Source organism: Leptopilina boulardi, unplaced genomic scaffold (genome assembly GCF_019393585.1).
Source record: "Leptopilina boulardi isolate dan_hultmark-lab unplaced genomic scaffold, ZJU_Lbou_2.1 LbouV2_384, whole genome shotgun sequence".
Taxonomy (NCBI): domain Eukaryota; kingdom Metazoa; phylum Arthropoda; class Insecta; order Hymenoptera; family Figitidae; genus Leptopilina; species Leptopilina boulardi.
In genome coordinates this window covers 568081-583747 of record NW_026137956.1, presented here as the reverse complement: position 1 = coordinate 583747, position 15667 = coordinate 568081, and the positions used below count along the sequence as shown (strand labels likewise).

The window sequence follows — 15667 nt, the reverse complement described above, 5'->3', positions numbered from 1 at the left end:
ATTTGAGAATTAATAAAAATTGAAAAATCGAAAATTCATATTTTAGCTAAAAAATTTTGTGTTTTTTTTTAAATTCAAGTTGATGAATAAAATAATTGTATTTCTTGCATTAAAACGAATCGATTCGTATATGTAAAGTTTATGTTACACTCAAAATTAATTAAAATTTTCTTTATTTTTCAAAAAATTTAATTAATTTAAAACATTTTTAACTCGAAATTTTTTAAATCAATCAATTGAATTGGACAAGTTCATTGCTTCCTTCACGAGGAAGCAAATTTTTTGCTTCACACAATGAGGAAGCATAATGTTTATGAAATAAACATAAAGGACCCCCTCCTTGTTTATACAATCATGAAGAAACTACATGCGAAAAATTTTATCTTTGAAACTCGACTTTTCAAATTTAAAATTCTAGTATGAATAAGTTGATAAATTTTTATTGATTATTTACGATTTGGCGGTAAAATTGAATAATGACTAATGAATTAGTAAACAATTAGTAGTTTTAACTAATCCATTAGTAATTTCTCAGTGTAGGGGGATTTTAGGGTCGCTGCACGGAAAAAATTATATTCTAAATTTAAGAATATCTTCTTGGCGTCTATTTAAGTATATTTTCCTTGCATCTCATTCTTACAGCTAGAATATAATATTCTTAAAATAAGAAACACTTCTTAAATCAAGAATATTTTCTTTTGCCATGTAGAATATTTCTCAGTTTAAGAAGTGTTTCTTATTTTAAGAATACTATATTCTAACTGTAAGAATAAAATGCATGGGAAATATACTTAAATAGACGCCAAGAAGATGTTCTTAAATTTAGAATATAATTTTCTCACTGCACGGACCCTAAAACCCCCTAGGTACCAAGTTTTATAAAAAATATCAATTTTAAGAAAATTTTACACCATATTGAATCGGCCATTTTGAAATTTTACAATCTGACTTAAGATTTGTCATCAGCGAGTCCAAAAACTCCAAAAAAAGTTAACAATTTCATTCAAATCTATAAATCTTTAAGAAAATTTTGTTAAAATTGATCAATTTTCAAAAAATTTGCCTATCGTTTTAAATTCTAAAAATCTGACTTCAAATTCGTAATTAACGACCCTATATTACCCCAGCTAATAAATTTTATATAAATCTATAAATATTTAAAGAAATTCGTATACTACCAATAATGTGAAACAAAAAATGTGCAGCAAAAAGGACTTCAGATTCGTGTTCAGCGGTCCAAAATACATGAGGGTAGAATACTCTGACCCCCAAACACCGACATTTTTTTTTATTTTGTGGAGTTGTAAATTTAATAATGTAATAAAATATGGTACTTACTTGGCAAACTGCTAAGGCTCTGACTAGTTTTCCGGATGTTGAAAAATTAGTGCCTGAAAGTATAAAACAACAATTAAAGGAAACTTTTAGGAATTTAAATTGAATTTTAGATTATGGATTAGTATTCAAATTTGATTTTAGAATTATTTACAATGAATTTTTTGATAACACTTTAGCTGACTACAATTGACAACAGGGTGTCTAACAAGGATTAAGAAAAAAATTCCCTGACTTTTCCATGACTCCTCTCTAACATTTTTTTATTTTTCCCTGATTTTTTAATAACCTTATTTCTGCTTTCTTTGGACAAAAATATGGTTACTGACATATTTAACAATAAATTAATTTCTAATGATAGTAACAAATGGTAATAAAAACCATTCAAGTTTTTTTAGATTTAAAAATTTTTAAATTCACAAAAAATTTTTTAAATTTTAAATTTAAATTTAAAATTTTTTAAAATTCAAAATTGCATTAAATTCTACAGAAATTATATTTTTTTAATACCCGTGTCTGGTCATTTTAATACACTGAAAAAAATTCCTAACCCCCGTATGCCAGGAATTGACTAATTTTCCTGGTTACGAGAGGAACCCACTAGGCAATCTTGGTCAAAGTTAATTTCGACAATTAGTTGGAATGACTAGGGAAGCTTATCAGAATAACCAGGTATCTTAGTTACATTGGCTAGAATCACTTTGACTAATTAAACTTTAGCAAAATTGACTATAGATGCATGTCATATTAACCAAACATCTTAGTTAATATAACTAGTAAACAAGGAGTCAATTCTACTAAATCGACTTTAACAATATTAACCAAGCTACATAACTAAATTGACTAGGATTCTTGGTTACGCTGACTAGATTTAAAGTTACTATGGTTAATAGTCATTAATGCAAAGCAAATTTTTTTCAGTGTAGATCAAGTCGTTTGTGGCTTTTAGGGGTAAAAACAACCCCTAAATGAAAAGTGACAAGATATCTTTTTTACGCACGTGTATCATACAACATTTTTTGCAACACCCACCTCTACAGTTAAGTACCTATGAAGAATTCCAACTCTCTATTAGAATAATTTCGATTGTATAGAATTAAATAAATCAATCGAACATCAGGAAAAATATCATTAAGCAGTAGTGTATAAATTTAAAAGTAAAGTTCTTTCTTTAATTTTGTGGTTTTCTATGGTCTAAAACAATCGTTATATTATGTGAGAAAAATTTCGGTGCGTTTTATACACCGTTTTAAAAAGAGCTTCTTTACCCATACTTTTCGGTGTGTAAAATTTAACTTTAGAGGTTAATGTTGCAAAAAAATTATTAATATTTTATAAAACTTGGTATCTAAGAATTTTCGGGGTCGCTGATTATGAACCTGATGTCAGATTTTAAAAATTCAAAATGACGAATCCAATATTTTAAATATCTAACATCAGATTAATAATCAGCAACCCCGAAAACCCCCAGATACCAAGTTTTCTAAAATATTAATAATTTTTAAAAGATCACAGAGAGAAATAGATGGTAAGAACTTATGATCTTAAAATGGCAAAAAGTAGATGTTATCCGGTACTATTATTATGCTACTCGGTACTGTCAAAGATGTTACAAAAAGTATGGTTATGTTACCTACTACAATCAAGATGTTACTCCGTACAATCTGGATAGTAACTGACAGAATCTAGATTGCTGTTCGTATATATGTAAGATCAAATATGGTACCTGGTACTATCTAGTTAGTACCCTGTACCATCTATTTCTCTCCGTGTTCAATAATTTTAAGTTTACCTTATGTTTTTATATTTAGTTGTTTTTGTAAGTTTTGTTTTTATAAATACTGTTACCCCGTACCATCCATTTCTCTCCGTGATATCTTGTCACTTTTCATTTAGGGTTTTTTCCCCCCTAAAAACCGCAAACTACTTGATCTAGCAAAACGGCCAGATACATTTACAAAACAGTTTTGTAAAGAATTCTAAATAGAATTTTATAAATGAATAATATACAAGAGGACCAAAAAATTTTCTAAAATTAAAAAAAAAAATTTTCGCATATGTATTGAAAACATCTGCCGCCGCCTACAGAATGGCAACCCGTCATGCTAGATATCAAACAGTGTAGCTTACAGGAGACTTTTTTCAAAAAAAAATTACAATTTACAATTAAAATAAAAAAATGAAATAAATAAAAAAATCTCTATATTATAAATTACTAGTTTAAGATAAAATTATAATATATTATCAAATTCTAACAAATTTGATAAAGTACCGACTTTGATAAAGTAGAGAATGAGAAATGAATGTTTATCAACAGTGAATAAAGAAGAGAATTATTATTTTTTTAATTTAGAAAATCCCTAGAATTACCGACTCAATGAAATTCTCTAGAAGAAATATTTTCTCGTATGCCGGTAATGGCGACAATTCCGCAGTGACTACATATCACTTCATTGTGTCGGGGTGCTGGAGGTCCGGGGATTTTTATCAGATATTTTTTTTTTTCTGTATGATAACGTACTCGACATTATTTTCGGTTCTACATCGAAATGAATTGAAATTTTCTAAAAATGTGGTAAGACATATTTATTATTGTTTAACGGATCCATTCATTTGACAGTTCATTTGTTTACAAACATTGTAGAATCACATAACCTACAAATCAATTAGACCCTAACCTGTCATCTGTCAAAAAAACAACGACGACAATCTTTTTATTATTATTATTTTCTTTCAATTTATAAATGAAAACAACATTGAAAATAGATAATTTATTTAATATATGATTTTAATTCCTTAATTAATTGTATCTATTTACTTGAAATATATTAAGAAAAATACAGGACACTGTCAAACAAAATTTTAGAATTTATATATTATTTACAGAAAAACAATTGAATAGTCCATGAATCACGGTGACTAAAATAGTTTTAATTCAATTTTGTCATAAAATAAAAAAAAATACTAGATACGTTTCGATTTTCTTTATATTTCTCATGTGAAAAAAACATTTTTATTTTATAATAATTTAAAAAAAAAAAAAGTGAGATATAAATTTAGTCATCGTTGATACACGGACAGAATATCCAATTTTTTTTTATGGAAATGCCCAGCGAGTGTCGCTAATTGTTGTGAATTTTATTATCTTATTGTTTCAAGGTTTTTTTTTATTATACTGATAACTGTATAAAAGAAGGTAAAAATATTTTCTTATTTATCAGATGCTAATACGCAATGGCACGATGGTCAACGGTACTATCGGGGGTCTTTTTGGCCCTTCCAATGGTTTTGGCCCTTGGCAAATTATTATTGTTGGCTACATTCAAAAATGGAAATGACGGAGAACTCACTGAAGCTGATCAATGGCTTAGTGAAAATGAACTTCAACAATATCGACAACTCTTTCGAGAGAAGGGTGAGTTTTAATTTTTTTGGTAGGGGAGAGTAGGGAGTTCTTCACTGGGTTTTGTTTTTCGATCAAAACTATTATATAAATTTTTTTTTACTATTCTATTGTACAGAGATTTTAGTACACGTACAAACACAACTTTAACATGATCAATTAATTAAAATTCAAAACGAAAATAGAAATTTTGCTTGTTTTTCGAAAATACTGGTTTAATGACTTTTCAAAAAACGTGGGGAGTTATGCTCCACCGTTAAAAATTGAAGGAAAAAACATATTTTTTAGAATATTCTTTATTTAAATTATGAAATGTGAAAAAGTACTCTCTAAATCTGAATGCGTCTGAATGAGTAGTTTTCTACTAATAAAAGAGTTCGTATTCATTTACCAATTGAATTAGTAACAGTTTTGACTAATTTTTAGTAAAAAAAACTACTAATTGCTAGTAGGAAACTACTAAATCATTAGTAAGTCGTACTTTTTTACTATTTTAAATTAGTAAGCCGATTTACTACATGAATTAGTAGTTTCCTACTAGCAATTAGTAGTTTTTTTACTAAAAATTAGTCAAAACTGTTACTAAATAAATTGTTAAACGAATACGCACTCTTTCATTAGTAGAAAACTATTAATTCAGATTTAGAGAGTAAGATAATTTACATAAAATAAAGTATAATAGATAAGATAATAAAAGATTAATTTTAGATAATTTAGATAAAATTAAATTATTTTAAAAATAATTGAATGAGTAACTAGGTAATTAATTTCATTTATAGCGAATACAGGTGTAAAAAGTCTGATTTCACTAAAGAACAATATTTAAATTGCATAAAACATTCTAAATATTTATAAATAATGCGAAATAAATTTTAACTCACTATCTGGAAAGATATGAAAAATGCTTGCAAAGATGACGGGTACCACTTAAAATGTTGGTTCTTAACGAGAAAAGAATATGTCAATACCCAATCAAAAATTTACTAATGGCGCAGTACTGGCACCCAGTATTGGTGCCAGAGTTGGCGTAACTTTGGGAAGATAACATTTTACCAGTATTGGCTACCAGAGTTGGCACCAGTATTGGTAACCACTACTGGTTCAGTACTGGCCGAGTACTGGCAGTTTTGTAATTTATTGTATACAAAAAGAAAGCTTTAACTGTAACAGAGATAAGTTTCACTCCAGGTAATATTTTTTTGGTATACTTAAGAAAAAGTGTCTGAAATTTTTAGTAACCCAAGACAAATTAAATATTAATTAAATTAGTCAACTAACTAATTAATATTTTATTATATAAAATCGAAAACACAAAGAATTTTCATTCCTTCTTATAATATATATGGCAAATTATTATTTTAAAAAATCAAAAAATAAATATAAAAATATGTTTATTATAAAACCAAAGTTTTTATAATATATAAAAACAGTTCAGTAAAAATAAAAATGTTTATAAAATAATTATATTATATAATGTATATAATTATGGAATTAACTATTTAATTATTTTATTATTCACTTTAATTTATGCATTATTATATCAAAAATAAATAAATTAACATTGAATTCAATTCAATTTACATAAAACAAAATTAGTTTACAAATTAACTCATCGCAAATGTAATGATTTAATAAATAATGAATACTAAATTCCTGAAATTAGGTAATTATTAAAAAAATTATCTAAATTATTTTTAAATTAACATTAAATTTTTGTTTATAATTCACTTTTGGAAAAAAACTGAAGAATAACATCCAGAAACAAATTACAATAATTTTATTGACCATTGAAATTTATAAGTTTGTAGGTTTAACTATTTTTTATAATTTCTATTAAGAAAGGTTTATTATATATTTTATATTATTAATAATATAACATTTGTGAAATTTTACATGCGATTGTATTTAATTTTTTAAATTAAATTTATATTATAAATTTTATTTTAAAAAATATTGCTTTTTTTATAAACAAATTTATTTATTTTTAGTTTGATCGTTTTAAATTTTTTTTGGTTTATTGCATATCTTGAAACAAAAAGAAAATTTTGCAAAATGTTTTAGACTTGGTCCCAGGAAACTTTTTGTTTAAATAATTTTACCCACAGAAAAGCAAAAAAAAGTGCATTTTAATTTTGAAAAATAAAATCAAGTTGAAAAAATTTTGATGAACAAAATATTTAAACAAAAAGATTCATCGGGTTCACTCTAGAACTTTTTTTAAACTAGTATTAATCAAAAAGAAAATCTATTTGAGCCAGTACTGGCTCAATATCGGCTCAGTACTGGTTTTCCAGTATTGAGAGGGTGGTACTGCACCAGTACGGATACAATGAAAATACCAGTACTGGTTCAGTACAGACTGCCCAGCCTCGGCAGCTAATACTGAACCAGTACTGCGCCAGTAGTCAACTCTGGTATAATACTGAAATTTTTGGTTGGGTAGTTGAAATTTTAATTAAAGACATAAATATTCTCTAAGTATAATTTACTTTAATATTTATTTTATATAATTTACAAGATTCTGCAGTACTACCAATATGAAAATATAATGTAGAACATAACCTATATTTTTACAGTTTTTCTATTCAGGTTCATTTTGAGTAACGTGAAGTTGTCGTTTCAAGTACAGAAATTATTAATTCAAACAGATGAGAGTGGAAATTAGTGGTTTACAGTGAATCACTTTAGTTTTGTGAGAAATAATTTTAAAAATATTCTCCAAACTCCATAAATAAAATGAAAATTTACGTAAACCAACTCATTTCTATATGAAAAATTTTGCAGCATTTTTGTGTAATTAATTGTCCAGAAAACTGAAACGCAGGCTTTGGCTTGTTTAATAATAAACTGGGAAAAATATGCTATTGAATCAACAGCAGCTTTTCTGCCAAAGGCATAAAAATTATTGATTTAAAAACATATGCTGTAGAATTTATATAATATTTTACAAATTCTATAGCATATGCTTTTGAATCAATAATTTCTATGCCTTTGTCAGAAATGCTACTGTTGATTCAATAGCATATTTTTCTCAGTGTAAATATAAAATAAATAAATGAACCGCGTAATTATTGTTCACTCAACCCTACAGTTTATTTGGTTCAAGTAAATATTTACTTGCTCATAAATTATTTTTGATTATTATTTAAATCAAATAATTTTTTTTTGTTGAGTGTAACAGAGAACATAACTTTATTTCTTGTGACATGATTTTAAATTATGTTTCAACTTGCGTCATTGTTGTATAATTTCAGATTCAAGAATCTTACTTTATATCCATAATCAATTTTGCAATAAGGCGCAAAAATAATAATAAAAACAGTTACGATTCAAATAACTGTAACTTAAAAATTTATTCTATTCTTTATTAGCATAATTCTCATTTGGTCTACTTTTTTCGTCTTCATTTCTCGTTCTTTCTCTTCAAAACTAATAAAGGGTATTTACTATGTAAATCCATCTGCATGTTTAAATAGTGATATATATACCATACAAGAATTTAGGAAGTCTGACTATATAGTGCACTTTTACTACTTATGTAGGTATTATAATATACATACCTACATATATATGCATTTAAACCATTATGTCTGACTAAAACTTATTTTTACTACTGCCATCGGAGAAAAATGTTTTCGTATAATTTTAATAGAAAGTTAAATTAAATTAAGATCCAACACTTCAATTTATTAAAGATTAAAATAATCCGTTAAAAAATTATTATCAATAAATTAAATAAAATATTTAAAAATTATTTCGAGAGAAATTTAGAACTAATTTAGGGCCCTTCAAATGAAAAATAATATTCAAGAGTCAATATATTAGTTCTGGCCGTATATAGTAACAATCACAGAAAAAATGAAAAAATTTATAAAATATATTTTTGCAAAATAGACACTTACTAATTCTATCGAATTAAACAAATTTTTAGAAAAATATTACTCCCTAATTAAATCACGGTTTTAATTCTTTTGTGCAGTGATAAATTGACTTTCATTTTTAAATATATCTTCTATGGAAAAAAATAAAGTGTTCAAAATTATTTTAAGATTTAAAAATTACAATAATTATATTATCTAAATAAAATTTTAACACGATCTCGTCTCATTAATAATAATTTTAATAACTCCAAACACAATACAAATTTAATTTAATTTACATTAAATTTTTATTTAATATCAAGCACTGAAGTTAATTAGTTTAAATTTTATTCTAGATATTAAACAAAAATTGAATGGAAATTAGGTTAAATTTGTATTATGTACATCAGAGTTATTAAAATTATTAATGAGACTAGATCCCATTAAAATTTTACAGGTATAATATAATTGCAATTTTTATAGGAATTAAACTGCAAAAGGATTTTAAACTTTTTATTTTTCTCCATGTATGATCTTTAAAAATGAAACAGTCAATTTATCACTGTTTGAAAGAATTAAAACCTTAATTTAATATTTAGGTATAAGTAATTTGTTATTCTCTAAATTTAAATAATATATTTTTCACAATCAAAAAAACAAAAAAAAATTGTTTGAAACAACTAAATAAATATATTACTATAACTACAGTTAAACAAACTAAATTATTTGAATCACATAAAGAAAAAAATTTCAGTTGATAACAAAACATTTTGTTTAATATACGTGCAACCAAAATTTTTGTTACGTCAACAAAATTTTGGTTATCCCAATCAGACTTTAATTGACACCCAATAATAAAAATTAGGGAATTTTGTTGTTTTAACCCCTTCGCGCCAAAATCTCATAAAAGGGCCCAAAATGTCAGTAAATTTTTGAATGGCAAAAATTTGTGCAAATGTGTATACAATGGTATTTAAGGTCGCTGATTAAGATTCCAAAGTCAGATTTTAAAAATTCAAAATGGCGGAGCCAATATGGCGGCGATTTTTCAAAAAATGACAAAAATGATTTTAAAATACTTAAAAATTATTACTTAGGGGTTTTGAGGGTCGCTGATAACGAATCTATAGTCAGATTTCAAAAATTCAAAATGGCGTTACCAATGTGGCAGATAATTTTCTAAGAATTTAAAAATTAATTAAAATTACTTAAAATCTGTTACTCAGGAGTTTTGAACGTCGCTATTTACGATATTCAAGTCAGATTTTGAAAATTCAAAATAGCATAGTATGGGTGTGATTATTATTGTATCCATTTTTAATTTTGAAATTTTGTAATTCTGACATCAAATTCGAAATCAGCGACCCCAAAAACCCCCGAGTAACGAGTTTCAAACGAATATGGTCAATTTTCAAAATTTTTGATCGCCATATTGGATCCGCCATTTTGAATTTTGTAAATCTGACATCAAATTCGGAAGCAGCGACCCCAAAAACCCTTAAGTAACAAATTTTAGGCCAATTCCGTCTTATTATTGGGCTCAAAATTTATGTGTGTATACACTTCATCGACACTTTGAGCCCACCTATTCCATGACGTGTATACCTACACGTCATCAACACCCAAGGGGTTAAGCAAAGTTTTGTTATGCCAACTAAAGTTTGATTGAGACAACCAAAATTTTGTTTAATTAAAAGAAATTGTGTTAATAGAAAAAAAATGTTATATTTTGTTCAAACTGAATTTTTCTTTAAGTGTTGTTTAAAAATTAATATTTTAAGAAAATAATTTTTTTCTAAAAGTTTAAGGTCTTCTTGCTTAAAAAAAAAACATTAACATTTTCCTTTATTTTTAATAGTGAAAAAGTTATAAGTAAAGCAAAAAAATATTGCTAAAATTTTTTATTAGAAATATCTGCAAAAATATTAAAAATTTCAAATATTCAAAATTTGTACATTTATTTAGCACTAATATCACTATACAATTTTCCGAATTTTGAGAAAAATCCGAGACATTATTCTGTCTCGCTTATATATTAAAAAACATATCACAAAATGCAAAGACTATCAAATTTTCATTATATGCAAAATCTCTGTAAAATACACGAAACTAAAGGAATTTCATTAAAAATTGTTATACATAGTGAAACGTGGCGATGCATTAATTAAATTATTGTCGAGTAAATATTAGTGAAATCGTTCATGAGGCGCTATTCAGAAGATTATCACGAACACAATAGAGCCACTGCTCATCATTTTGGCATCGGGATTCATTATTTGGCAGATATCCAATTTCTCAGTTAGGAAAATGGATAATATCGATCGGCTATAAAGTTATCGGTCACCACTATATACATACATATATATATATACTTTAATTATTCCCCGTCGACCTCGAAAATCCTTATGTTCTTTTATTATCCTCATCTCAATATCATTAATTTCAAATCGTAATATAATATATGTGTCACGAAAACCTTTTTTATAAGTTAACTTTACAGATTTGACTAATTTAATGACTATCATAGCACATTTAAAATTTGTGACATATTTTTAATTCTAAAATTATTATTTTCATATTGTTAAATTTATTTCTACATTATATAATTATTATAATTTGTACATGCGTGCGTCAACTATTAAAACCATAGTAATAAAGGATAAGAGCGACCAGTAAAATTTTAATCAATAAAAATTTATATGTTATTTACAATCAAAAATTACAACATTTACCTACTGAAATTTCACAATAAAATTATTTTTGACCCTTTTCTTTTTAAATTTTCAGTTATTGAAAAAAGAAATTAAAATGGCGCTGTTTTTTCTTTAATTTTTTTTAAAACTACAGCAGAAATTGTTTTTTATACTTTTGAATCATTGCTAAAATCATGCAAACTATTAGAGGGAATTTTTATTTTTAATTTTTAGTTCTTGGATCATTAGTATTTAGAATTTTACAAACCGCATGGGGAAAAATAAATATTTAATAGGGAAAAACAATTTCCAACATCAGAACAAAATTTTCCCCATCGTTTGCAAGATTTTAATGTTTCAAATTCGTAAATTTCATAAATTTTGTCTAATGTCAATTATACCATAAAATAATGAGTCGGGATTCAAATACTACAAATTTAAACTCTACACAGAAGAAAAAACCTGAACTCAAAATAAGTAGCATACCCTGCTCATGATGATGTGCAGCAAAAATGAATGAGGTTGGTGGCGCCACTTTTTATGTCGTTCAGCATTAATTCATTTTGAACTGCAGCAAAAATGTGACTATAGATATTTTCTAGATCGTTTAAACTGTACACGATAAGCTGTACAATATTAAATTATGCAAAATTAAATTCCACACCATTAATCTCTACACTCGTTTATTTAATCAAACCAAATTATAATTTTTAAACCCTACACAGTTTATAAAAATAATTTTCATTTTTTAAAATAAATTTATGTCGAGTTTAACGGTGTGCAATTTAATTGTGTAAAATTTAAGAGAAAAAATTTTCTAATTATTAAAGAAATTTTTGTAGAATTAAACAGTGAAGAATTTATCTGTGTAGGATTTAAATCATAATTTGTTTTTATTAAATAAACGCGTGTAGATTTTAACGGTGTAGAAATTAATTTTGTAGAATTTAAAAAATAATTTCTAAACAGTTTAAATATCGTAGAATTTTACAGTTTACAGTTTACCGTGTACTGTTTAAACTGTGTAGAGTTTAAATTTTTAGTATTTGAACTGCGCGAAAAATGACAGGAGGGGTTACTGAGATTTTGACCAACTTTAAAAAAATATGGGTTTGATCATGCTAACCTTTGACAAACGATTTCGCACATGGTTTGCATGATTTTACCCATTGTTCTATTTTCTACATATGTGTAATTGGAGAAAAATAGAAATTAAAAATAAAGTAACTTTTATTATTTACAAAGTAAAACCTAAACTGTCCGGAATTTCTGTCAACTTTTGCTCCGTAAATTTAGTAAAAACTACTATTTCCGGAGTAAACTTTATTATTTCAATAGTAATTTTTTCTATTTCTGGAGCAAAAGTTGTCAGAAATACTCAAAAGTTCCGGACAATTAAGTTTTTACTGAGTCAATAGTAAAAGTTACTTTATATCTTTTTCCGTTTATATTCTTTTTACACAATGATATTAACAAAAGTTAGTTTTTATATTTAACTAATTTCATAATAATTTTCAATTACAAAACAAATTCTTTTCCATCTGATATAAAAATAGTGATACCTCTTAATTTTCTAATGAGATAAAGAAAGCACAAAACTAATTAAAATTTAATTTTAAAAACTAATCTGACCGCAAATTTTGTGCTTTAAAATGACATTCAAAAATTTTCCAGGTCAAAGATCATATAATATCTACTTAATTAAATTGAATCGCTTAACTCGTTAACTAACAAATATATATAGGATGCAGTTGCATCAAGCGAAGATTTTTATCTAATCTTTTATCATTTCGTGTCCCCTGAGTAAGATGGGGATTTTGGAGTCTGATCATGAAGAGGAAATTGAAAATACGCTTGCGCCTCAGAATACTGGAGCAATGTCATTGCGCGCTCTCTGCATATCAAATTTAAAGTGGGGAGAAGTATAATCATGTTCCTGCGGAAAAGAGCATGTCTGCATCTGTTTTCACCAATCTATCTATCTATCTCTATATATATATATATATATATATATATATATATATATATATATATAGGCCAATAACTTTATAGAATAGCTCGGCATAAACTATCTGGCTAACTAGTAACTACTATCCGGATATATCATGGCATATACACAACATCCGTTGGCCAATAAGCGGTTAGTCTGTAATGGCATGGGACCTCAGGGACTGAATAATTAATGCATTGACCATTCCAAGTTTCTAGAAACCAATTTTCCCTCGGGTTTTCAAATTTGCACCAAGTCACTCTCTTACAATCTCTATACATATATATTCAAGTTTCAAGTAATTTTACCTTTCATTTCTTCGCAGACAAGTGTTTTATATATCTCGTCGTCGAGGATTGGATTGATTATTATTTAAATTGCGAATTTTTATATATAGATGATTCTCTAAAAAAAAAAGGGGTCTGGCAGATGATATGGCGGAGTGCTTCAAAAATGTATCGCCGTGCGGTGGGCACTATAACTCGGTCCAAATTTGAGTTAGATTAAAATTTTAAAAAAACATTAGTTTCTGCAGCTCAAAATCTAGCGAAATACATATCTGTTTTTTTTTTTTTTAAATGCATTTTTCGCAAAAAGACATCGATTTTAAGGAAAAAGTGCCTATTTTTTGCTAAAATTTCATTACTTAAAGTAGTCTAGAAAATTTAAATATTAATATTTCAAAAAATCCATACGTATTTCGCTAGATAATTATATCACAAACAAAATAAAAAATATATATAAGAGGATCGATTGAAATTAGTGGCAGCTAGAGTGCCCACCGATTTTTCAAATGTAGTTTTCACAGTAAATTAAAAAGCATTAAAATAAGCTGCAACGCTGATTATTTTAATCCAATTTTGCTTATTTTAATCCATTTTGGTATTAATATAAGCAAAATTGGATTAAAATAATAAGCGTTGCAGCTTATTTTAATACCTTATAACTTTCTGCGTTGAGAAAAACGCGTTTAAAGTTTTCTTAACAGTTTGGTTCTAATTAACAATGATTAAATTAAAAATTACCTCTAAACAGCTACGCCGTGTTCAAATAGCATATCATTTCTATGCCTATAAGGTGTACTTTAAACAAAAAAAAATTTTTTTGATTTTTTTAAAATTTCAAAGCATGAAAAGGTTTAAGAATTTGTCGATTACTATATAAGGATTATTTTTTCGTGAACATTAATGCGAATTTAATCCTCATTGTAATCGACAAAGTGTGACCTCTTTATGCTGCAATTTTCTTCATATCGATTCTTTAAAATTTTTTTTAAATGATCCGATTTAAATGATTGATGGCTTATTTTCTTCAGAATATAATTCTTAACTTCTTCGCCAGTGAGATTTTTTTAACAAATGAACCGTTTTTTAAAGGGATTATGTTCTAAAAAACATTAGTTACACTGAGGAAACTGTTTGGTATCATCTACTGAAGTTTGGTTCTCCAAAACAAATTTTTTATTTGATATATGTGCAACTAATCCGTTTGGTTCGGGCTACTAAATTTTTTCGTTGAATCATTTTGTTCGGTCTACCAAATTTTTTGTTTTGCACAACTAACTTATTGTTTTTAAGGAAGTTCTCTCGCAAACAGAAATGACGAAGAGTTAATTATCAAACTTGATAAACTGATAGATAATGGTTTAAAGAAGATGTAGTTAAATTTTTAGAGGTCTAGGTGGATTTTGACAAAAGATATAAATAATTTTCTCTTTTCACATTTAACACGGGTTCTTATGGGAAATTGAATTTTTTGGTCTGAAATCTCAAATTGTGAAAAATCTGACGAAAAGATATTACTGGAACTTTATATACATAAAGTTTAATAGCCAATGTTCACTTACTTTTAATAAAATTGATCAGACCTGGCTTAAGAGACTCACAGTTAATTATTTTGTCTAAAAAAAACACCGTATTTTGACAATCAGAAATTACTTAGCACAACGCTTGGCAACGTTGCGTCTTGTAGGTTAGGTATAGAAAAAGCGCGAAATTTGAAAGTAATATAAGTAGTATATACATATAATAGTATATTCTTCAAAGATTCATAATAATGAATAATAATTTGAATTTGCTTATAAAAAATTAAGATTTTTATAATAATAAATTATTATTATTATTATTTAACGAAAATAAATCAAACAATAGCAGACGAAACGGAACGGGGGAAATATAATCCAACGTTGCCAAGCGTTGAGCTAGTACTACGTGATACAAATGAAAACTTAAATGGGCATTGATTTGACTGACGTTGGAGGGAGAGAACTTCCTTAAGCAAACAAAAAATTTAGTTAAATGAAAAAAATTTTTTTCTTTTCTCAACCAAATTATTTTTTGGCTTATACTTATATTTTTTATTTTTCACTTAATTTTATCACTTTTGT

The 15667-nt window shown here is 26.4% G+C and overlaps 1 protein-coding gene and 1 long non-coding RNA gene across 4 annotated transcripts in view; one reads left to right on the top strand and one right to left on the bottom strand.

Annotated features, from left to right (window-relative positions):
- The window catches only part of LOC127288332 (uncharacterized), a 113011-nt gene that overhangs the window by 18415 nt on the left and 78929 nt on the right, over window positions 1-15667 (bottom strand). For all 3 annotated transcript variants that reach the window (XR_007844020.1, XR_007844019.1, XR_007844021.1), the window contains exon 3: window positions 1339-1391. This is a non-coding gene — a long non-coding RNA (uncharacterized LOC127288332). The remainder of the gene's footprint in view (window positions 1-1338; window positions 1392-15667) is intronic.
- The window catches only part of LOC127288308 (apoptosis-resistant E3 ubiquitin protein ligase 1), an 87788-nt gene continuing 75874 nt past the window's right edge, over window positions 3754-15667 (top strand). Inside the window, exons 1-2 of the mRNA XM_051315698.1 lie at window positions 3754-3910; window positions 4557-4750. Of these exons, the coding sequence (XP_051171655.1) occupies window positions 4570-4750 (181 nt within the window). The 5' untranslated portion in view covers window positions 3754-3910; window positions 4557-4569. The remainder of the gene's footprint in view (window positions 3911-4556; window positions 4751-15667) is intronic.